Source organism: Engystomops pustulosus, chromosome 6 (assembly GCF_040894005.1).
Source record: "Engystomops pustulosus chromosome 6, aEngPut4.maternal, whole genome shotgun sequence".
NCBI classification, from domain to species: domain Eukaryota; kingdom Metazoa; phylum Chordata; class Amphibia; order Anura; family Leptodactylidae; genus Engystomops; species Engystomops pustulosus.
The window spans coordinates 151,675,143-151,699,481 of NC_092416.1; the positions used below are offsets into that span (position 1 = coordinate 151,675,143).

The window sequence follows — 24,339 nt, forward strand, 5'->3', positions numbered from 1 at the left end:
CGCAGGAAATCACAGAAACTGGGTTTCCGCGACCTGATGGAAAATCTCTAGTCTACAGCCACAAAATAAGACATTAGTTTTTAACATTTCTTTAGCACAATATTCAGTGACCACTAGTTTGAGAAGCAATATGACATTTATTTATTAGTTGACATTGATTTCCAAAATGTCTTTAGTACAATGTTGAGTGATGACTAGTTTGAGGAGCTGACAATGTACTTCGTGAGGTGACAATGCCAGATCTCCAAAAGTAGAGCTACTAATAGAAAATGGGTGTCGTTTCTAGAATCACGACCTTAAACATACTCAAAAACAGTTCCAACTTTTAAGGCACCGAACTGAGTGTTTTACAGTATAATAGCCATGATTTGCACTTAACCCAACCCCTATATGACCAGGCCTAAAAAGGCCCTTAATGACCAAAGCATTCTTCATCCATATTGGTTGAAGGGCCATAAATTATTTTATTTTCGCATATTAACATTTTATTATTTTTATGATATAGTGGACGGCCCCGAAAAAATGGGAAACCAAAAAGAATTGATGATTTTCTTTTCCTCCATACATTCAGGAGTTAAAGGGGTTTTTCCACTAAGCAAAGTTAGGCCCTATCCATAGGATAGGGCCCAACTTGCTGATCAGTGAGGGTCTCAGTGCTGATACCCCTGCAGATTTCAAAACCGAGGAGTCCGACCAACCCCTCGTCGCTCCATGAGAGTAATGAAGCAGACGAACGTGCATGACCGTTACGCTCCATTAATCTCTATGGAGCTGACAGAGATTGCCAAACGCCATGTTTAGTAATTTCCGTCAGCTCCATCGAGATTAATGGAGAAGAACGGTCATGCGCGGCAGCCTGCTCCATTAGTCTGGGGAGTGGCGAAGGTGACCGTCGGACCCCTCGTTTTCGGGATCTGCAGGGGTCTCAGCACTGAGACCCCCACTGATCAGCAAGTTAGGCCCTATCCTGTGTAGAATTTAGAAAATTGAGAATTTTTCGAAATTTTCTCCAAATATCAGTTTTTTCATTCACTCCAAACATAACACCAAAACTAACATGGAGTGCAATAAAAACAATCTCAAAATCTCCCTGGATATGTTAAAGTGTTCCAACCACTTCTAGTGACACATGTCAGATTTGAACTAATGGGCTGCATCAGGGAGGTGATAATTGGCTTTGACGGCAAGGGGTTAAACATTTGTGTTCCTTTTTTTGTGACACTTAAAAATGTTAAAGGGTGTTTTTTTTTCATTTTTAGTTTTTTGGGGGATTAATATTACAAAAAGTGGGAAAAAGTCTTTTTTGGTAATGAATAGAATATAAATTGTTTTGTTGTTTTAATTTTAAATTAACATTTTAAACGTTTATATTGTTTTTATATTGTTTTTATATATGTTTTCTATAGTATAACCATATTTTTTAATAAATATGTGTATTTATTAATATATTATTTGTGTGTTTTTTTTTTTACTGTATATGCCCCACATGAGGTCATAAATGACCCCTGTGGCACATTCTTTTTACAGTGTTTTTCACTGTAACTGGGGCATCTATTAGAGGGATTGGAATCTTTTATATATGTGGCTTTTGGTGTGCGAAAATAATAAACAGCTGGTCACCTTCTCCAAAACTACCATTCAGCTGCGGCGCTGCCTGTAACCACCGTTTTCTGTATGTACGGTATACAGAGGTTGGCAGTGATGTAGTGGTGACAGCCATGCGCCTGCTACAGCAGCAGTTGCAGGCTACATTAGGCACATGCACTGTCAATATGACGCCACTGCAGTCTCTGGATACACGCAGAGGAGTAATGGGAACCACTGCAGCAGAACAGTAGCACCAGAGAAAGTAAGTATCATCTGTTTATTATTTTTACCAACGAGCCAAATATATAACAGTTTCTAACCACGGACAATACCCTTTGAATGCAGATGCGGCCTTGCAAAAAAGAGGCGTGGGCTAAACAATGACAAAAGTGTGACATATATGCACTAAAATTGGTAAAAGACAACAAATAGTTGTAGCACTGTTAGACTTTTATAACTTTTATCATTCAGCCACATATTCTGTGATACATCAGCCACGTAGTGTAACTTTAAGACTCTTTTAAGCTACATTTTGTTTGTACATGTCACTTCACATATGCAAGGAATATTATTTTTAATGCAATCCAACTTTATACAACGGTATTATAATACATTATAAGCACGTGACTCTCTTGATGGCAGAAGGGAAGCATAACAATACAACAGCTAGAGTACAGCTACTACTACTTCTACTGCTACTAATACTACTAATATTAGTACTACTGCTACTACTACTTCGACTACTACTATTAATAGTACTACTACTTCTTGTACTTCTACTGCTACTACTACTTCCACTACTACTATTAATAGTACTACTACTTCTTGTACTTCTACTGCTACTACTACTTCTTCTACTACTACTAATACTACTACTACTTCTACTACTACTACTTCTACTACTTCTTCTGCTACTACTACCAATACTGCTACTACTACTACTTCTTCTAGTTCTACTACTACTACTTCTACGACTACAAGTACTTCTATTACTAATACTACTACTACTGCTACTACTACTTCCACTACTACTAATACTACTACTACTTCTTCTACTTCTATTACTTCTACTACTAATACTACTACTACGACTTCTTCTACTTCTATTACTTCTACTACTAATACTACTACTACTTCTTCTACTTCTACTACTACTAATACTACTATTATTTCTTCTACTTCTTCTACTACTACTACTACTTCTACTACTACTACTTCTACTGCTACTACTACTTCCACTACTACTATTAATAGTACTACTACTTCTTGTACTTCTACTGCTACTACTACTTCTTCTACTACTACTACTACTACTACTACTACTTCTACTACTACTACTTCTACTGCTACTACTACTTCCACTACTACTATTAATAGTACTACTACTTCTTGTACTTCTACTGCTACTACTTCTTCTTCTACTACTACTACTAATACTACTACTACTACTTCTACTTCTTCTACTACTTCTTCTGCTACTACTACCAATACTACTACTACTACTTCTTCTAGTTCTACTACTACTACTTCTACTACTACAAGTACTTCTATTACTAATACTACTACTACTGCTACTACTACTAATACTACTACTACTTCTTCTACTTCTATTACTTCTACTACTACTACTACTACTACTACTACTAATACTACTGCTATGACTTCTTCTACTTCTATTTACTTCTACTACTAATACTAATACTACTACTACTTCTTCTACGTCTACTACTACTAATACTACTATTATTTCTTCTACTTCTTCTACTACTACTACTAATACTACTGCTATGACTTCTTCTACTTCTATTACTACTAATACTACTACTACTTCTACTTCTACTACTACTAATACTACTATTATTTCTTCTACTTCTACTACTACTACTACTTCTTCTTATACTTCTACTACTGCTTCTACTACTACTACTACTACTACTACTACCACCTCTACGGCCACCATATATAATAATTCTGCCTGTCACCTAAGATATTTATTACCTCATCTCATGCCTCACAGTCAGGACTGTGACATCATCTGTCTAGGATGAAATCTGAGTCAGTAGTGAGCCGAGTTTGTTAACTTCAGGTTGCACAGATTTGTAGAGGGATTTCCTCAGACTTAAATGTAAATATGTTTAGGATATAAATCAGTAGGATGGGGGAAACGACATTCAATAATGTTTTCCGAAATAGTCAAAAGGGCAATTCATAGAGAACTCAGTCATATCCAAAAATGAAGTTTTGCTTGATGAGTACTTTTTTTGCAGTTTGTGTTTATATTATTTTTTATATATGTATTTCATTTAAAATATACAAAATATAAGAAAGCTGAGTAGATAGATAATAGATAAATTGAGAGATTTTTGATAGGTTTGTGTTTTTACATAGTGAAATAGAAAATTTACTAACTTACAGAAGAACTTCCAAACATTACCAGCTAACTTCTGTAATATGGGGGCTCTAGACGACACAGACAGATGTTATGAGGGTTATGTGGGGGCGGGGGTCCTGATTACACAACCACAGCTGTTATAAGGGTCTATAGTCAGAGCACATCTGTGCTGCTGTTATAATGCAGATCCAGAATACATATCCTGGCTGCTGGGGCTTTCCAGACTATTCACATTACTGTTAGACTTCAATGGTATGGGTCTCCCCAGACTAGGCAGACTGCTGTTATAGGGGTCTCTCCATACTAGACAGACTGCTATGGTATGGTCTCCTCCAGGCTAGGCAGACTGTTGTGATAGGGGGCTCTACATACTAGATAGACTTCTATGGTACAGGTCTCCCCCAGGCTAGGCAGATTGTTGTGATAAGGGGCTCTCCAGCTAGGCAGATTGTTGTGATAGGGGGCTCTCAAGTCTAAGCAGAGCACTGTGATAGGGGGCTCTCCAGTCTAGGCAGAGTGCTGTGATAGTGGGTTCTCCAGTCTAGGCAGATTGTTATGATAGGGGGCTCTCCAGGCTAGGTAGACTGTTGTGATAGGGGGCTCTCCAGTCTAGGCAGAGTGCTGTGATAGGGGGCTCTCCAGTGTAGGCAGAGTGCTGTGATATGGGGCTCTCAAGTCTAAGCAGAGCACTGTGATAGGGGGCTCTCCAGTCTAGGCAGAGTGCTGTGATAGGGGGCTCGCCAGTCTAGTCACATTGCTGTGATAGGGGGTTCTCCAGTCTAGGCAGAGTTCTGTGATAGTGGGTCCTCCAGTCTAGGCAGATTGTTATGATAGGGGGCTCTCCAGGCTAGGCAGACTGTTGTAATAGGGAGCTCTCCAGTCTAGGCGGAGTGCTGTGATAGGGGGCTCCCCAGTCTAGGCAGAGTGCTGTGATAGGGGGCTCTCCAGTCTAGACAGAGTGCTGTGATAGGGGGCTCTTTAGTCTGGGTAGAGTGCTGTGATAGGGGGCTCTCCAGTCTAGGCAGGGTGCTGTGATAGGGGGCCCTCCAGTCTAGGCTGACTACTTAGGGGACTATCCAGACTTGGCAGAATGCTGTGATAGGGGGTATCTACTAGTCAGAATGCTGTGATTGAGGGCTCCAGACTAGGTAGAATGCTGTTGTAGGGAGTCTCCGGGCTAGGTAGTGGGCTCTCCAGATTAAGCAGACTGCTATGATAGGGGGCTCTCAGTCTACATAAATTGCTGTGCCATCCTAATGGCTGGGGAGGGGGAGTTTTTACTTAAGACTACTGTTTTAGCAGAAATAAGAGGTCTAATACAATACAGGTAGGGTTGCTGCAATAATAGGAAGTCTGGAAAGGGCCAGACATAGAAAACACAAAGCTGATGCTTATTATAGCAACTTTTTGCTGATACATAAGTATTAGGGAAAATCTAAGAATTCTGCTACGAAAACATCCCGACAAGTCACCAGTGTGCAGTCTGGTCTTCAGGCGGATGAAGATTTTATGAGCCAAGATAATATTTACTATCCACAGTTTGTCATAATTTACACTTTGACTATTGCATTACAAACATAAGGGGTGGAAGACCCCGTTCTGCCTCTAGCATATGTTCATCTGATATCACTATTAGTTGTGGGTTAAAGCCATAATGCAGAACACGTGCGGCGACTGTGGTCACAGACTCGTCGGGCTGGAATTGTGCGGTGCGGTGGTTAAAGATGCAATGCATTTTATTCTATTAGGAAATTATATATCTCTCCAGTGCAAGGAAATTGTTCAAATAAATAAGATCTTGTCTGGTTAATAGACCAATAAAACAGAGGGAAATAATAATAATATGTGTCTGAGTATGATCTGCCAGGAGTCTGATGTCACTTTTTGGGCCATTTTCAAGAGGCTGAGTTGCCGCAGATGGGCACGATCCCTTCATGATGCTCAATCTGCCAAATGAGTACTTTGGAAATGGGTTCTTGCCCACTGTCCATGAAGAAGGAGCTAATATTTTTACTGGAAAAGTATCTGAAAGGAAAGTATATATGAGTTCAGTAAGCTTTTGGTAATAAAGTATCCTGGTTAAAAAAAGACTTGTCTTCTTGAAATTTCAATTTTTTTTAATTTTTTTTTAGCAAAAGAGGTCCCAAACAGAGGACATGGTGAAGCTATGGTGGCAGTAGAGGGGTAGGTGTCAAGAGTAGTAGCCACCTATAAGGATATTCAATTAATGAAATTGGGCAATTAAGGACACCCGACTTACAGACGACCCATAGTTACAGACGGACCCCTCTGCCCACTATGACATCTGGTGAAGCTCTCTTGATGCTTTACTATAGTCCCATTCTGCAATAATCAGCTGTAAGGTGTCGGTAATGAAGTTTTATTGATAATCCTTGGCCCAATTAAAGCAAAAAGTTTTGAAATTCCAATTGTCACTGAGCAAATTTTTTGTTTGTCCGGATCTACCATTATAAAACATATAGTTTCGACTTTCGACATACAAATTCAACTTAAGAACAAACCTACGGACTCTATCTTGTATGTAACTTAGGGACTACCTGTATAGTGAAGTTTTCCAACTAGTATGAAAAAGGGGCCTGGTCTCGAGGGAAAAAAAGGCAGTGTGACAAAAAATAAAGTTGGTCTGCCAAAAAAATAGACCACGTATTAGATGGTGCATAGTGCTACTCAGGGAGAAGGTAGAAGTAGATCGGGTCACTTGATTGCTGGTTCTGAAAGTGACCCAGACAAAGTATACCTCTGCCCCATCCCCAGCCTGATCCTACAGGGGGTCATTTCCCCCTGTAAATGGGCTCTTATAAATGTCCCAGTTAAAGTGAAAATTTTGTAAGATAAAACAAATGTAAAAAAAATTGTGAAAAAGTTAATTATGACCTCATGGGGGACATCCAAAATAAAAACACTCCCAAACACTAAATAGTAAATTAATAAATATTTAGAAGCATAAATTAACATTTCCCAATTAGAAAAAAACCCTCTGCACTATAAAAAAAACATTAAAGTAATTGCCCTGTTTGCCTGAGTCTATACATATTGGGGGACATTAATCATAGGGGGTCTCAGGTTCGCCTATTTTTGCGCCTGATTTGTTCTTCTTTTTTGGCTCCTGATCTATGATGGATCTAGTTCTGCCTTAGTAAATGCACTTTGGATTTGTCGCATGTCTGATTCATTTGCGCCTAAATTTGCGCCAAATTTGTCTCAAATTGTTAGATCTCATTTGTCAGCAATAATGAAAGGAGACTGAGAAAATGTGACAGAACGTTCAGGGCTTCATCTCTGCACAAAAAAACTATCATTGTGATGTAACTGCAGGGACTAAAAGTGACAGAGATGTAAAAAAAAAAAAAAAAAATTCTTGCTGAAATGAGTCTTTTCCATTTTTATTATAATGTACAGTAAATGGAGTCTGATAATATTCTCAGATCTGTACAATAAGACAAAAATCACTCACAGAGATGATCCCATAGAAAATGATGAAGTCGTTACTGGGGAAATTTTACATTTTAAAACTGCTCCGAAGTATTTTCCATGTTGCATAGAGCTTATTTTTCATTTTGGAACCTAAAATGTATGTTTTTAGTAATAAAAAGTGATTTTTTTTTGGAAGTGAACCCGCTCAGAGTAGGTGCATTTTTGCGCCTATTTTGCGCTTTTTAGGCGCAAAGTTGTGATAGATCCGTGCAAAGATCTGCATAGGAGGCTCTCACTATGTCAGATAAGGCGCAGGGACTCAAAACCACTAAGTGCCGGACTTTGCCGTGCGCCACACTAGGTGAGCCATTTACAATTTTCATTTTAATTAACTATTAAATTAAACACACATATATATATATATATATATATATATATATATATATATATTCTGTATATATTATATACATTATATACAATAATACATATTGTAAATATAACCCCAAATAAAACTTAAAATGAAAAAAACTCTGTAAACTTTTGTTAAGTTTAAACTAGACCAATGTGTCACGATCAAAAGCTGGTTGGTCATTAAGGGGTTAAACTACAGCATTATAAAGTATCTGACACAGTGCTAAATTTGGCACAGCAGAAGGCTGGTCTAGTCTTCCTCTGCACCGGTCTAATGTGCAAGACATTGATACATCTCCCCCACATTTTATATAGAGCAGTGATCACATGATTACCAATACATTCTCTTCTACATTCTATCAAACGATAGTCCGAGACATCAGGCAGCTAATCACATCCAAATGTTGTGTAAATCCCGTAACGTAAAATGATGTACATTGCAGGTTTTTGATTTGCCGCATGTCAATTGTTGCAGCTGGTTCTTTATTGAAAATTCCTGACTTTTCTTCTGATATTTACACATTTTACGTCACTCACATTTCAATATAAGACATGATTTTTAATAATTAATTCAATAATTCGCTCCTTAATTTCCTAGATATATTTCCAAGTCACTAAAAGCTAAAAATACATAAAGCAACCTACTTCAATAATAGTAGTGTTACCCAAAAACCTGTTTCACACGTGGCATAATAAGAATACACACAAGACTCCAGTGTTAAGAATTCCTTCTAGACCTGGCTATATATATGCTATATATGATCCTCCAGCCCATAAGATTTGTAAATGACTCTAATATTGAGGCCTCAGACTTGGCAAGTATTAATTTTTTTTTTTTAAAAGAACATGTGCCGTCTGTCAAAAAAAATTTTCAGACGGTTTTTGTCGCACACAGTTTTAGTGCCGTTGGCTCGTGGGCTTTGGGGATGGATAGGGGAATGGGAAATGAGCACAGTGCAAACAGTTGGAACTGCGTCAGAAGTGTCTGCCAACTTTATAATGTGCTCTATATCCTCCGCCAGGTTAAACCGGTGAGTTTAAATGAGGGTATTTTAACATAGCAGAGGTATGTCATTCTTCCTTAAATAAAACTACTGCTCATACTCAATTTACTTTGGAAAAATATTCAAAATCTATAAGGTCATTTACAGAAGTTTTTCCCCATTGAAATACTTTTCTGCTTTTGGGCAGAGCTTTTGGGAGTTCCTTGTAGACATAATTACTAAGAACTTTGCATAATTGTATAAGACCGCACGGATAAGCTTCTAGGAGCTTCCCTGATGAAAAATAAAGGTTCACCACAGTTTCCTAATAATTAGTGATGAGGAGACCCATTGAAATTCAGGTTCAGACCAGATCAGCCAAACCTGAATTTTAAGATCCTCTTCCGGACCCAACCACTAACATTTGTGATAGGTGCTGGTACTGGTTATGGGTGTTAACTGTTTAAATAAAGCTGGCAAATGTGCCAGCAAAATCTAAATTACTACAGGCACCCACATGCCAGCACAGCACACCAGTATTTTGGGGAGGGTTGTCGTTACCATTGACATCATCGGTGAGTGGCGATCCTCCCCAAAAAGTCAACACCCAGCACCACCTGGAGATTAGTGCTGGGGGGCAGCTGCAGCCATTTAAAGGTCACTGGCAACTTTGCCAGGGACATTTAAAGAGTTAACACCTAAGAACCAAAAGAAAGTTGAGCCGAACCTGTCCCCAGCCATATATTTCTAACAAAGGTCGAGATCGGGTTTGGGAGACACAAAGCTAAAAAGTTTGGCGCAAACCCAAACTTTGCGGTTCTAGTTCACTCAACACAACTAATAATGGAATGAAAGGTTTCAGGCGGCTTTCTCCTTCTGTAGTCTAATAAAGTTACAGAAAGAGTTCGATTTTTCATTAATACTGTACATATAGCATATTTAGTTTTTTAACAAACTTTGTACAAATAGTTTTTCAAATGTGTGTTTACTAGTGGTTACACTGTTTCTGATGGTTTTCCAGCTGCTCCCTGCAGTCTCTGTCTGTGAATTTTCAGTTTTCTCTGGGCTGGGGGTTGGTGATCTAACTGCCCCTCTCTTCCCATATAGAGCATCTTCTATGTAATCTAGCAGAAGTGTCCAATCTGCAGAAACTTCACAGTGAAAGCATATTAGGAGTGAAGGAGGAAGGCTTACAAGAGAAAGGAGCAATTTGCAACTTGTGCTTCTGATTATGTAAAGTTTTCTTGCAGAGTTCTATTAGTCAATTATAATAAACACTTACCAAAACTTTGCTAATTAATGGCTGTAAAATTTACAGAATCACCACAACTGCATTATGCTGTGTTTAAATATAAGAAAAGATTTTTAAAAATTAACTAAATACTCCTGACACTTGTCACCAATGATAAAATCCACACAAAGTTTTTTTTTTGTACTTCAGTTTTCAGCCTTACTGATCTGTGCAAACAAATTCTCTAGCCAAAATTCACATATTAGACATATTTGTTAATAAATACTTAATGAACTCACTGGTTAATGTTGCAACCCCTATAAAGACAGCAATAGGTTAGACATCCTATGGTGGACAATGAGAATCCACCTCACATCATATTTGCGTCAAAAATTGTTTGGAAACACCCTCCATCAGATTCTCCAACTATTTCATATTCGGCGTCGACTATTATATTATCTGCCAATTTATTTTAACTGGAGAACCTGTTGTAAAATGTTACAATGGAAACACCCTTATTAATCCCTGAGACATTCAATATGTCTGTCTTTATTTCCTTCTACATACTTTTTTAAATCTCTATTTGTTATGAGAGGTTTAAAAAAGTGGTATCCAAAAAAAAGGGTAAAATAAAGACCCATTAGAATTTGGGTGAGTTTTTAAAATCTGTTTGGTACCCGGACCTGAGCCCCCACAAATGACACCCGCAATCAGTGCTGGTGCCGATCATGGGTGTTAACTGTTTAAAGGCTACTGAAAAATCAACGATGTCCTCGGGGAGTGACAATCTTCCCCAAAATGACGGCGCAGTGTGCCGCCAGCATGCCAGTGCCAGCACGCACATGCACAGCAATATAAATGCCACTGGTGAGTATACCATTGGCATTTAAATTAAAGAGTTAACACCCGAAATCGGTGCCAGCACCTATCATGGATGTTAATGGGGGGAAGAGGGGGAGAGGTTGAGATGAACCTGGACCCGACCATCTAATGTGGTTGCTGTTTGGGTCTGCTCAACACTAATAATGACCAATCCCATGATCATTTAAATTTTTTAGTCTAAATTTGTCATTGGCCCATACACTAGCTGAATTGATAACAAGTTGCTCCTTTTCACCGGTATTACTTGAAAACCTATGGTAGGAAGTTATCAAGTGATAGAATCCTTCCGCTTATCATATCCAGCACAGCTAAGGTGCCAGCATGAGGTTTCCCTGCCCCATGCTGGCTAATTCTACTCCCCGCCACACTAACTTGGAGTGGAGAGGGAATAAAGGGGTAAATAGTCGCAATTCCTGGCTATGTTCAAGGAATTGTGATTTTTATCAAAGCTGGTGAACCAGTAGAAGCCATGATAACCCCCCCCCCTCCCCCCCAATGTTTCTCTGAAGCACTAAGCATCGTGGAGCTTCTCTTCGTGGTGTTGAGCCCCTTTAAATGTCATATATCCCTTTAAGTACTACACACATTAGGGGTGCTGTGGCTCAAAGAAAACTTGAAGATTGTGTGCCATATTTTTTGTACCCGGATCATATAAAATTATTGGGGTACAGTGATGATTGTTGGTCAATTTTTCAGGTTCTTTTTAGATTTCCTTTGTTTTCTGGTGGATTTGCCCCTTTTTCTTATTAATTTACATTGTTCAATTTACCTATTTTATCAAACTAGGCCTCATGCACACTACTATGTCTCACCGCAACATGACCATTCCAGACGGTTGAGCTGAAAAAGGGGAGGTCCTAAAACTGCTGTATATTGGTGCAGCCTCCTGCTCTTCATGGGCATCTCCATGAGGCCCTAGAGAATTTAACACGTTTTGATGTTTGACACATTTGCTGACAACGTCCTACAGTCACAAGGTAGTATATATAGGCAAGCCTGTACCCCAATCCTCACAGCTTATTGTATTATGAGTTCAAAGTGGACATCTCCCCATTGGAATTTTTTTCTAGCAATCACCATTAGTGAATCACCGAATATGCTACCTGGGTTCTTTACCATCAAGTGAGTACTACCCACCTAAGAGCCATAGTAATGTATAATTCCAAAATATATGGCACTGATTGTTTGGGAATGGTGAGACCTTGAGAAAAAAATCCCAAACACATAAGAATCAATGGACCAGCACATTTTAATAGGCAATCAGATCAAGTTGGTGGAGGCGGGGAAAGGTCCTCTTCAACCCCTTCCAATCACAACATTTTCCGTAAATTTTTTGCTCCCCACCTTAAAATCTATAACTTTTTCTTTTTTCCCATGTACAGAGCTGTGTGAGGGCTTGTTTTCTGCGTAACAAATTCTACTTCTCAGTGACGGTATTTATTATTTCATGCTGGAAAAAAATTCCAAATGTGGTGATATTGGCAAAAAAACACATTTGCATCACTTTCTTGTGGGCTCATTTTTTACAACTTTCACTGTGCGCTCTAAATTATATGTCTACTTCATTATTTGGTTCGGTACGATCTCGGAGAAACCAAATTTATACAGGTTTTATTGTGTTATTGTACATTTTTTTAAATTAAAACAATGCATATGAAAAAAAGTTTAGTTTTTCCATCTTCTGACGCTAATAACTTTTTCATACTTCAGTGTATGGACCTGTGTGAGGTGTCATTTTTTGCGAGATGAGCTGATGTTTTCAATGGTACCTTTTGATCACTTTTTATTACATTTTTTGTGTGATGTAAAATAGTGGCATTTTGGACATTTGAGCACTATTTTCCATGGGGAATCACCGTTTTCATATGTTCATAGATTGGGAGAGACAGAAATATGTTGAGATGCGGCGATACCTAACATGTTAGTGATTTTTACTGTGTATTTAGTTTTATAACAGTTCTAGGGAAAAAGAGATGAATTTTATTTTTTTTAACCTTTCTGTAAAAAAAATGTTTTACTATTTTTTAGATCCTCTAGGGTACTTTGCCCTAGATAGTTTGATTGTTCCTACCATATACTGCAATACTATGGCGTTACTATGGTGTTTTTGCACATCATTCATTACAATGGGCCATTGACAGATTGTAATAAATCTGTAGATGCCATACAGCCTTACAAAGACCTGAGGCTGTCAGGGCATCCGATCACTGCTTCACATTGACGTCACAGGAAGTGATGATCGTAAACAATATGGAGGCGCCCACGTGTCACCATCTTTTAAATCAAGGAGTTAACTCCAGCGATCAGTGCTAGCACCAATTGAGGGTGTCAGTGGTGGGTGTTTGCTGCAATATGCATCAAACCACACATCTGTATGTCAAGGGTTCACTGGGTGAGCCCTCTTCATACAGCATTAGCTCTTCAAACAACATTAAGGGTACAGCGCAGAGTGCTATGAGGTTAAAAAGAAAGAACTGTTGCCAAGCCACGCACCGTTATACAAGTCTCCATGTATTGCTCGAGGATGTGTTCTGGATCCAGGATATTTTTATGTGATTCTCCATAATAATAACTGGCCACATATTTGGTGATTTGAGATGATCAAATCCTCAAAGATTCGCTTCCCTCTCGAGGCCCCTAAAACCTAGATTTTTTTAATGAAAATTCTTGCTTTGTCCATTTTATAAAAAAATTCCACTAAAACTGTAAAAACAGACAGAATCCCTTAGAAATCGGTTGAATCAAAAGGACATTTTACCAGATCCGTTAGACTTGTGTTATTATCATTTTAGTGATAGAAGAAAATCATAGAGGTCCAATTGTAGATGTGATCTAGGCCTAAAATCTCTGGGATAAATGACAGCAGTATTTTCTTGAAGTGAAGCAGAAAGATATGCACCTGATTCCGTACATTTGCACCGAAACCGAAGAGTAAATTCGCTCATCTCTATTGGTGAGTGCAATTCGTTTTGGACATTTGAAAATCCAATTATTTTCTCAAAGGGATTGATGTTATTTTTAAATTATTGTAAAAATATTTATTAAGGTTACCGGGTGATTTTTTTAAATCTGTAATCAATTGAAAAAAAAGATGAATTTCTCGCATTTACTAAAACATTTAAACCAATGACAAAGAAAAAAATAGGAAAAAATGTACTTATGATAATCATTGCCATGATGGCCCCAAAATCTGCATACAGTTCCAATATAACCTGCAGAACCCCACAATAACCACAGGGTAATATGTCATGTCTATAGGGCAGTGATGGCGAACCTATTGAAGACAGAGTGCCCAAGCTACAACCAAAACCCACTTATATGTCGCAAAGTGCCAACGTGACAATTTAAGCAGTAACTTATTGGAACCTGTTGTATCACAGGTTTTAATTGTATTGGCGTCCTGAGTTCACCAATACAATTGAAAGATGATGGAGACATTTGGATTGTAGCTTCGCTCCAGGGTGCCCTGAAGAGGAAGAATCAGGTAACCCAGAACAGGAGCTCCAACGATAATCCATCTCTATCCACACCTTCTTGCTCCTCCTGTAGTCCTGGCACCCAAGGATGTTGATTTGGCACGTCCTGGGCTGCATTGGATCACAGGGGAAAGCCTTGAGTCCTATCTGGCAAACTTTAAATTGCGGTGAAGGCCTGGGTGCCCACAGAAAGAGCTCCGAGTGCCACCTCTGGCACCCGTGCCATAGGTTCGCCACCACTGCTATAGGGAATACTCACACTACTCCTATTCTGTGTTCCCAGTAATAGGGTAAAGTTACAGCTTACCCATATTCAAGTGATATATTACAGTATAAAAACACAATCCATACAACAACCTGTTATAGAAAGCATAGACTACACCGAAAAATGATGTCACCCCATTATGTTCTGGGGGTACAGTATGATCAGGACAAGTTACTATGTGTCAAAGATACAGTATACCAATAGTGAATTTATATGGGGAGGGGGGATATTGTGGATAGTGAGTGAGGCTGATGTCTTTAATGAATTTATTGGAGCTATAGCTGCATGAAAACGAAATAAATGACATAATGGAACCTTGCATATAGTATGAATATATATACATATCAACAAAAAGTACAAGGCAGCACTACACATATAGAAAACATACGGGTGCAAAGCTGTCCGGAAAAAACTCCATATAGTATATTCAAGAAAAAAGCTGCACTCCAGGTTCAAAAGTGAAAAATCAAGTGGATTTATTCATACTAAACCGCAACGTTTCAGCTTCAACTGAAGCCCTTCGACGAAACGTTGCAGTGTTGTATGAATTAGACTTTTCACTTTTGAACCTGGAGCGCTGCTTTCATCTTGAATATGAATATATATATATATATATATATATATATATATATATATACCATGTTTCAAGTCCATCTTACCCCATACACATTAGGCACATATTTGCGTAGTACTGATGATACAGATTTGGCGTCATTGTGGTGCACAAATAGTTACAAGCAGCGCTGTATGTGTGAGTATGGGGGTAATATCCCATGTGTATGTGTGTATTCAGTGTTTATTACATGATATGCCTCATCTTGCCAGATTATTCACAATGAAATACACAAAGGCCCATAGATAACACAACCATTTGGTGTGAAATTAGCTGCAAATCACAGATTTTAGAAAGGGCTTCAAACACCTTTCTCTGAGCAGAGAATTCTGTCCCCTGCTTTTATCTAACCTCCTGTTTTGCCAGCACCTAGTAAGCTGTGAAAACAACAGTTTATCACCTCCTTCTATCTCGCCACCTATCAGTCCCCCTAGAGATCTTCCCACACACTATCCAAACAATGGTTGGCCCTTTTGGCTGCACTGATCACAAGCTGTGACTCTCCATCTTCTGTATTGTAAATGTGAGCTCCCATTGGGGTATAGACATACTGCTTCCATTGTTTCATGCCAAATACTTATTACTACACCAAAGAGCATATGCTCCAATCTAACCCCCAAATATATTCCATTCTCATTTCATTGATATAGATAGATAGATAGATAGATAGATAGGAGAATAATAGATAGATAGATAGATAGATAGATAGATAGATATGAGAATGATAGATAGATAGATAGATAGACATGAGATAGATAGATAGATAGACATGAGATAGATAGATAGATAGATAGATAGATAGATAGATAGATAGATAGATAGATAGATATGAAATAGATAGATAGATAGATAGATAGATAGACATGAGATAGATAGATAGATAGATAGATAGATAAATATGAGATAGATATGAGATAGAAAGATAGATAGATAGATAGATATGAAATAGATAGGTAGATAGATAGATATGAAATAGATAGATAGATAGATAGATAGACATGAGATAGATAGATAGATAGATAGATAGATAGATAGATAGATAGATAGATAGATATGAGATAGATATGAGATAGATAGATAGATAGATATGAGATAGATAGATAGATAGATATGAGATAGATAGATAGATATGAAATAGATAGATAGATAGATAGATAGATAGACATGAGATAGATAGATAGATAGATAGATATGAGATAGATAGACAGACATTACACTGTTGCATGAACTGATTCATTTACTTATAAATTATGAAGACAAACTATTATTCAAATGACTGTAGATATTTTAAATACAGTAAACATTCCATATGAAGTGAATACGACAATTTTATGGAGTAAGGTATAGAATTTTATCGTCCAGTTTTTGATATGTGGACAGAATCATTTTGTAAATAATAAAATGACTTGTACCTAGGGAATAGTCTCCTCCAATGCCGTTTTAGTGTATTTATTGTTATGATATGTTCAGTTATAATGTTTTTAGATTTTCTTTCTGGCACTTAGTAAAAGAGAGAACATATTTAGAAAATATGGTAATTACGACATCACATCAGTTTGGTATATGACCCCATGTTATAGATATGTTATAGCACTCCTGAGTTTTAGACTGACAAGCGTTTTCCTCACATTGACAATAATATTCATATTTTGTATTTCCATGTTATTCCATGAAGTGTATGTTTTTATTGTGTCTCATTTTCTTTAACATATGATACAGTGAAAATTCTTTGAGAAGACCATAAACATTTTGAACAGAAAAATGGTCTTTGAAATGGGTGGTCTGCTCATAATGGGGCATCTTTCATAGAGAATAATGGTCAGGTTTCTCTGCAGATAGTAGCTAGAAGAATAGATAGAAGGTACAATGATAGATAACAGCGAGAAATGTTAGATAGATAGATAGATAGATAGAAGATACAATGATAGATTGATAGATAGATAGATAGATAGATAGATAGATAGATAGATAGAAGATACAATGATAGATTGATAGATAGATAGATAGAAGAATTGATAGAAGATACAATGATGAATTGAAGAATAGATAGAATTAAAGAAAATCCATAGCAACACATCTTTTTTGGGGTCACAGATGACTACTCCAATGAAGAGGCAGCCCTCCGAAGTATAGGGTGTACATTGATTTGGAATTTACTTCGGAGTGCTGCCTCTTCATTGGAGTAAATAGATAAATACAAGAACAGATCTGTTGGGTCACAGAGTCAGTAAAGTGGGAAGGCGGGGGCTGAAATAACTAATAAAAAATAACCAAATTTGAAAAGATTTGATCATTTTTTATAAAAATCTGTGTTTTAGAGGACTCCAATTTCCAGAACAATTGGAGCAACATCACTTCAAACTGAATAATAATAATAATTGCTTTATTTATATAGCACCAACATATTCTGCAGCGCTACACAGAACTTGCCAAATCAGTCTCAGAGATTTTTTTAAGAATTGGGGGGAACTTCTAGGAATGGATCCCTTGATGACTTACCCCTCCATAGTAGGCAGATAACCAAGTCTATTACCAAATCAATGTTGGAAATTTATCAGAAGTGTCCAGGGTTAAAACTGTTCTTGTTGCCCATGGAAACCAATCAGAGCTCAGCCTAAATTTATAAGCAGCTGTCAGAAAATGAAAGCTGAAATCTGATTGGTTTCCATGGGCCACTAGATCCGTTCTTCCTTAGACACTTCTGATAAATCTCCCCTTATATTTTAGGCTTCTGATGAGCAAAATATGATCAACGTTATAAATGACTAATAATCATAAAAAAAAACCTTAAGTATAAATTTAAAACTATTTAAACATTTTTGAAATATTCAAAGTTGTAGATATCCAAATCTTTGTAGGAAAGGGAAGGATTTATTATAGCAGACACCAAAAATAATGGTAATAGATTGATCAGTCTACTGTTAAGTGCCCTGGGCATAAGTAGGGCTAAAAAAGCCAAAATACAGAATTCCTTCACGCAAATTCCTTGTAAAACCACTAGGGATCTTCTAATTGTATGAGAATGTGAAAACCCCTTTAAAGCCAGCTTAAAGGGATATTTTTCATGCATACATCCCTACACATGGAATCAATGTTAATGGGCGGAGACATGCAAATGATTCCTTTGTGTATAATTTCTCTTTGTGCATATGTTCTCTGTCTGAGAAGTTCCCCACTAATGGAGCCTCAGTGACCAAGTCCATTAGGACATGTACACTATGTGACTCAAGGCTCACACCAGCCTGTTAACGGTAATCTGTGATTTACCAAAAGTAATAAAGCAAATCCAGAGAAAGTTATGTCTGTTCTCAGTTAAACCAATGTCATGTCACTTTCTCTGCTGCACAAAGTTTATTGGAGCAAGTGCAGAGGGGGCTGGGGGAGGGGATCAGCCAGATGAAATGGGGACAAGCATGAAAAACAGATGATATTCCAGATTTTACTGATTTTCATAGTTATAAATCGGCTGCAGGGATATCAGTAATAAAAGTATTAATGTGGTGATATATTATAAGGAATAGACCAGCAAATACATACAAAAAGAACAAGAAAAGCAAAAAATCACAAAAAGTAACTGTAATGGAGAAGTTGACCCCATACAATAAATTCGCTATAGTATAACCTTCATGGGTCAATGACCTGGGGGTGAGGCAAAATAAATACTGGACATATTGGACATATTGTTTATATCTTATTATTACATAAGAAAATACCGTAATAATAATTATTGTTGAATTGAATAAAAGTGTGTTAGTAGAGGGGATATTTTTGGGTTACATTTTTGTTTTATTAGTTAGGAGTCTGAGGGGGTGTCCTAATCTTTTTATTAACTATTGATTGCCTCTATGTTTACATTTTGATCTTGCATATTTTTAGGAATGAGACTTCTAGACATATTTACATATAGTCTGTATTCATATACAGTCATATACCGTTCAGTGTGGACTTACTTATGGACTACGGCACATTTTGCCGAAATGTGGTGATGTATTGATGTCTAATATGTCTTTGATCAAGTTATATATAAAGAAGAATTGAATGTTTCCGTGGTCTTATCGTTATCTTAGAGGTATACAGTCATAAACATATGAAGCTCCCTGTACACAGTCATAGTATTTGGTTATGAGTCAGCCATTGTTTCAATACCCATCCCATAGCCCCATGTATTACTATGGTGGATTACAATTTTTTTAGCAGGTCCTATTCCTGTCCATGTTTGTGGCTAGGTCAGTCGTTTCTTCTGTCATTGGCACAAATGGACATCACGGATGACACATGGACCACAAAAAACACACCCCATGTGCATTGTTTATAGCCCACGAATGTACACAGTTTGCTTTTTGGTTCTTATTTTTGCCACTACAGCCTCTAAATGTATAATTTTTTTTAGCAAATTGCTAGGTCAATTTTTTTAAATTCTTTTCAAAATTCTATTAAATTCTATTAAATACTGAATTATTAATATACAAATTATTGGTAAAATCTGAATTGTAGACTTTATAGAATCCAGGGTTTCAGCCATGACAACTGTGACTTTGTATGCGGAGTGGGTACATGCTGGTTAAAATCTAACTATAAAGATTGGAAATATTTATGGGGATCTCTGTGGATGAGAAGGTCTATGGAAGTGATCGTCCTCTTGCTGCAAAAACTGAGATCAACTCTTACGGACACATAGTAAAGCATTGTGTATCTATAGGCTATATATATATATAGCGCCATTAGATAGATATACATAGTACACCATCACTTACAGCAGTGGTCGTCTCTAATCTATGGCTCTTGAACTGTTGTAGAACTACAACTCCTAACATGCTTTCCGCTACTGAATATATATGCCTCTTGAGTCACTCTTGGATTGGATAATCCAATAGGTGAATATATTACCAGTGGACACATCATACAATATAACAATACATTTCCCAGAATTCCCCATTCTGGAAAGCGTTGACTTCCTGAAGCATCTGTATCAGTAGATGTAGGGTCAGCTTTGATGTGTCCAGCCTAGTGATTTAATGACTTCACAGATTTGCTTAACAGCTTTTGCCAACATGGGTGTAATTGACTGTGAAGAGAAAATGTTTTTTTAAGGGTCGGTTTATTTCCTATTAACCTCTGCACAGATGACACCATTCACACTAATATGATAATATATTATCGTTATATGCTAGAGCCTGTTTTATGACCCAATACACTAATGAATGTCCCTTGTCTATTGTATTCTACACATTTACATCATATGTGATGTTAGTAATTTATAGACTTCATTTATAAGTCTTACATAGTCCAAACTTCAGAGTTTTGGAAAGTAAGAGATAATTGTATTAATAACATTGGGGGTAATGGTAACGCAGTTATCTGTCGTCAAAGCCGTCCAATTGTTACCATTTTTATAATTTATAAAAACAAGTTCTTCTTCTAATCTTATACTACAGCGGGTCCAAGGCCCTGGAACCTGTTGGACCCAAAAAGTTCTTCTACCCCATTTGTGGAGACTGGTACCTAAAAGTATGGAAAATGGGGTATCTGTTACCGGTTTTGCATTACCGATATACCCTAGTATACCCAAGTTACCCCAAGGATCAACGGTACAAAGGTGTTCTAGAATGTAGAATGGAGGGGACAAATTAACACTGCCCCAATATACACATAATACACTGTACAGGCGGTCCCCTACTTAAGGACACCCGACTTACAGACAACCCATAGTTACAGACAGACCCCTCTGACCTCTGGTGAAGTTTTCTGAATGCTTTACTATAGTCACAAATTGCCATGATCAGCTGTAAGGTGTCTGTAATGAATCTTTATTGATAATCCTTGGTCCCATTACAGCAAAAAATGTTTAAATTCCAATTGTCACTAGGGCAAAAAATTTTTTTGGTCTGGATCTACAATTATAAAATATACAGTTTCGACTTAAATACAAGTTCAAATTAAGAACAAACCTCCGGACTGCCTGTATATATCTATAATGAATCTATATTATATCTGCTTTATCTTGCAATATCCTCATGGTAAAGTTTTCCTATATAATATTGCGAAAACGTTATGATTTTTTTCAAGCTGATTCTCTTATATACTCTTATAGTAGTGTTAGACAGACATACAGTCTTCATGTACAATAATACAGATATGTTATATGATAATATGGACATATGATACACACATGTCCTCGCTCATACAATATGACTTCATACAGTCATATTATGTAATACATACATCTCATTACTTACTAATATACCGATTGATAATATTAAAAATAATCAACAGGTTTCTAGGCATATAATTTACATTCCAAAAAATAATAATTTGGGGGGTAATTTTGTCATTGACTCAGATATAGTGTCTCATTATCAAGAATTGAGGAATTTTTGCTGAAAATTCCTGTCAAATGCTTCGATAACAAGAAATCATAAAACTTTAAAACCCAAACAAAAGTTTTCTTTGACTGTAATTAGATCTGCTATAAGGTGGTAAAGCTTTGCCCGTGTATGACCTCTGTTACCCCTCCTGGCACTGGGACTAGAGTCACATAGGATATTTCTGCAGGAATTGTCAGTGTCTATAATATTGTGTGGAATGGTATAATTTTATAATTATTCTTTTTTTTTTCAATATTATTATTCTTACCAATTTAATTAATCTTTGTTGACTCTTGCTTATGAGGGAATTGCACTATGAGCAGTTTCCTAACATAACATACAAATCCCCTTCACCAGCAGAAATAATACAGATATTAGATGAGGAATTGACCATCTGCAGTTCCCAGAGGTGAAGTGTCACAGGAAAGGATTAGTTAGACCATTCTTTAGTCTTCACTTTAGTATTTTGGGCCAATCAGTGGACCTATGATACCTTATATTTATACATTGCCCATATGATTCCCATAGGATAGACGATGAAGTGTGTCATTGTGGAATACCTTTACGATTTTCTCTAATGATTAATATTTATCGCCATATACCAGCTCAACAAATACCAAAGTTCTATCAATATCTGTCAGTGGCCTGAAGACATTTTTGATTGTCTGAGCCAATTTTTCCCCTTTTGGATATATCTATCTATACACTGTCATAATAGAAATGACATTATAGCATATCTTATAGATTGTGAGCTCTTGCGAGCAGGACTCTCATTCCTATTCTATCATAAGACTATGTCATTACTCTGTAATGTCTTATTTTGGTTGTATATGTCCCTCAAGATCTGTAAAATGCTGCAGAATATGATGGAGCTATAAAAACAAATATTTTGTATTATTATTAATAATAATTATATTAATATTATTATTATAAAACTGCAGTTATTATCTGGTCCAGCTAAAATCAGATCATGAAATGATATACAAGCAGGGGGTAACATGCAATAAGAAACAAGGTAAATTGAGTAAAAATATAACACGTGACTCTAACTCTTACCTGGGACGTCTTTTTTCCGCTTTAGACTCTTTTTCTCTGTTTCTTGAGACGCTCCACCTGACACCCCATATTCTTCATTGATGCACCCCGAGCCGTCAACCACATTTGGACTGCTGCTTTCTATTTCTCCCGAGCTCAAGCCCAATTCGGGATTGAGTCGCCTCCGGGCTTCTGTCGCTGGAAAGTGCCAATCTGAGTGATGAAACGTGTGATGCTGCTCCGCATACAACCTCTCCTCTCGGGGGAAGCTGTGGGGTGCTGTCGCTAGGCATGACGCAGAGAAATCTGAGTATGCCGCATAGTCCGGCTTCTGATGGAAGAAAGATACTTGTTGGTACGGGTGCAAGGGAGACGCCGAGTTCAGATCCCCTTGCGGGTTCCGCATACAGCCCCAGAGCGGGGCACTTGGGTGGCTGCTTCTCATACAGCTACTTGCTGATGGATCCATGGAGAAAAGCGATGGCTCAGTCAGTTTTTGCAGACCACCAATAAATGTCCGGCTGCGCCACTAAAGTCAAAAGTTTCTTCTTCACCAACTTTCAATGTCTTGCCTCCCAATGCAGAAATCTACAGAGCGCAGTGCTTCATTCACAAGACACAAGCATCTTCCCTGCACACGTGTGCTGGCCACTCTCTGACAGGCTGGATAGTATTGTGCCTAAACTGGGCTGTACTGTATATGCAAAGGGGGGCAGATCCACTCTTTAAATACTATGCAAGGAGAGAGAGTGACAAGTTTGTGAAGTGAAATATGAGAGAGGGGAGGGAGGGGTTAACGACACACATTGCATCCCTCCAACCAAAGCAAACCAGGGCTACTATTAATCATCAGTAACCTTATATCCGCATCTAATGGGATTTGCAGATGCAGACTTTTTTTTTTTTAAAGATACATTGTCTGTTCTATGAAATGGACTGAGCTGCACACACAGAAAAGGGGTCTCTTTTATCTCCCCCCTGTAATTCTGCTCAGCAATTTTTATTGCACTGTTAACAAAATTCTTTGAATTTAAGGGAAGGGGGGGGGGGGAGTTGTGCAGGTTCTTGGGAATAGAAGGGGTCAACCCTTGACAAACAGACACATGGTAAATTAACCCCTATATGCCCGGCTATAGAAATTCCAAACTACATATGAATTCTATGGGGGTCATTTATCTTGGAATTTTCTCTTTTTTTCTCCTATTTTTGCTACTTTTTTTGGAAATTTGTGAACTAAATGTGTGACTTTTCTATTTGCCTAGCGAAGTGAGGTGCACAAGAATTCTGCTCCTGATATTTCTTTAAAATCCAGATGTGAGCGTATTAAAAAGACGCAATTTTGGCGCACATCATGGTTAAAAAAGTAGCAAAAGAACTCCAGTTCTGACCAGACTTAGGAAAAACTTTAGACGACATTGCAGAAGAGTTTGAGACTTTTGAGTGACTTTTATGCTCCTATTTAACAAAAAAAACCCCATGGACTCAGGTACCGGATGTATCAACAAGTCCAAAAGTCGGAAAAACAAGAAAAGACACGTACAAATGTTCTGACTAAAGATAAATGACCCCCTATGTATACTGTTTGACTATGTGTTACTCTATCAACCTTTTTAACGCTGCTGCCCTTAACAGTTTTTGACTGACACTTCTACTTCCTTCATTGG

General features: G+C 37.5%; 1 protein-coding gene across 1 annotated transcript in view; it reads right to left on the bottom strand.

The window, feature by feature from the left end:
• MEOX1 (mesenchyme homeobox 1) overlaps nt 1-23,361 on the bottom strand; it is a 49,544-nt gene extending 26,183 nt beyond the window's left edge. Inside the window, exon 1 of the mRNA XM_072113676.1 lies at nt 22,697-23,361. Within this exon, the coding sequence (XP_071969777.1) occupies nt 22,697-23,144 (448 nt within the window). The 5' untranslated portion in view covers nt 23,145-23,361. The remainder of the gene's footprint in view (nt 1-22,696) is intronic.
• Nucleotides 23,362-24,339: the final 978 nt, after the last annotated feature.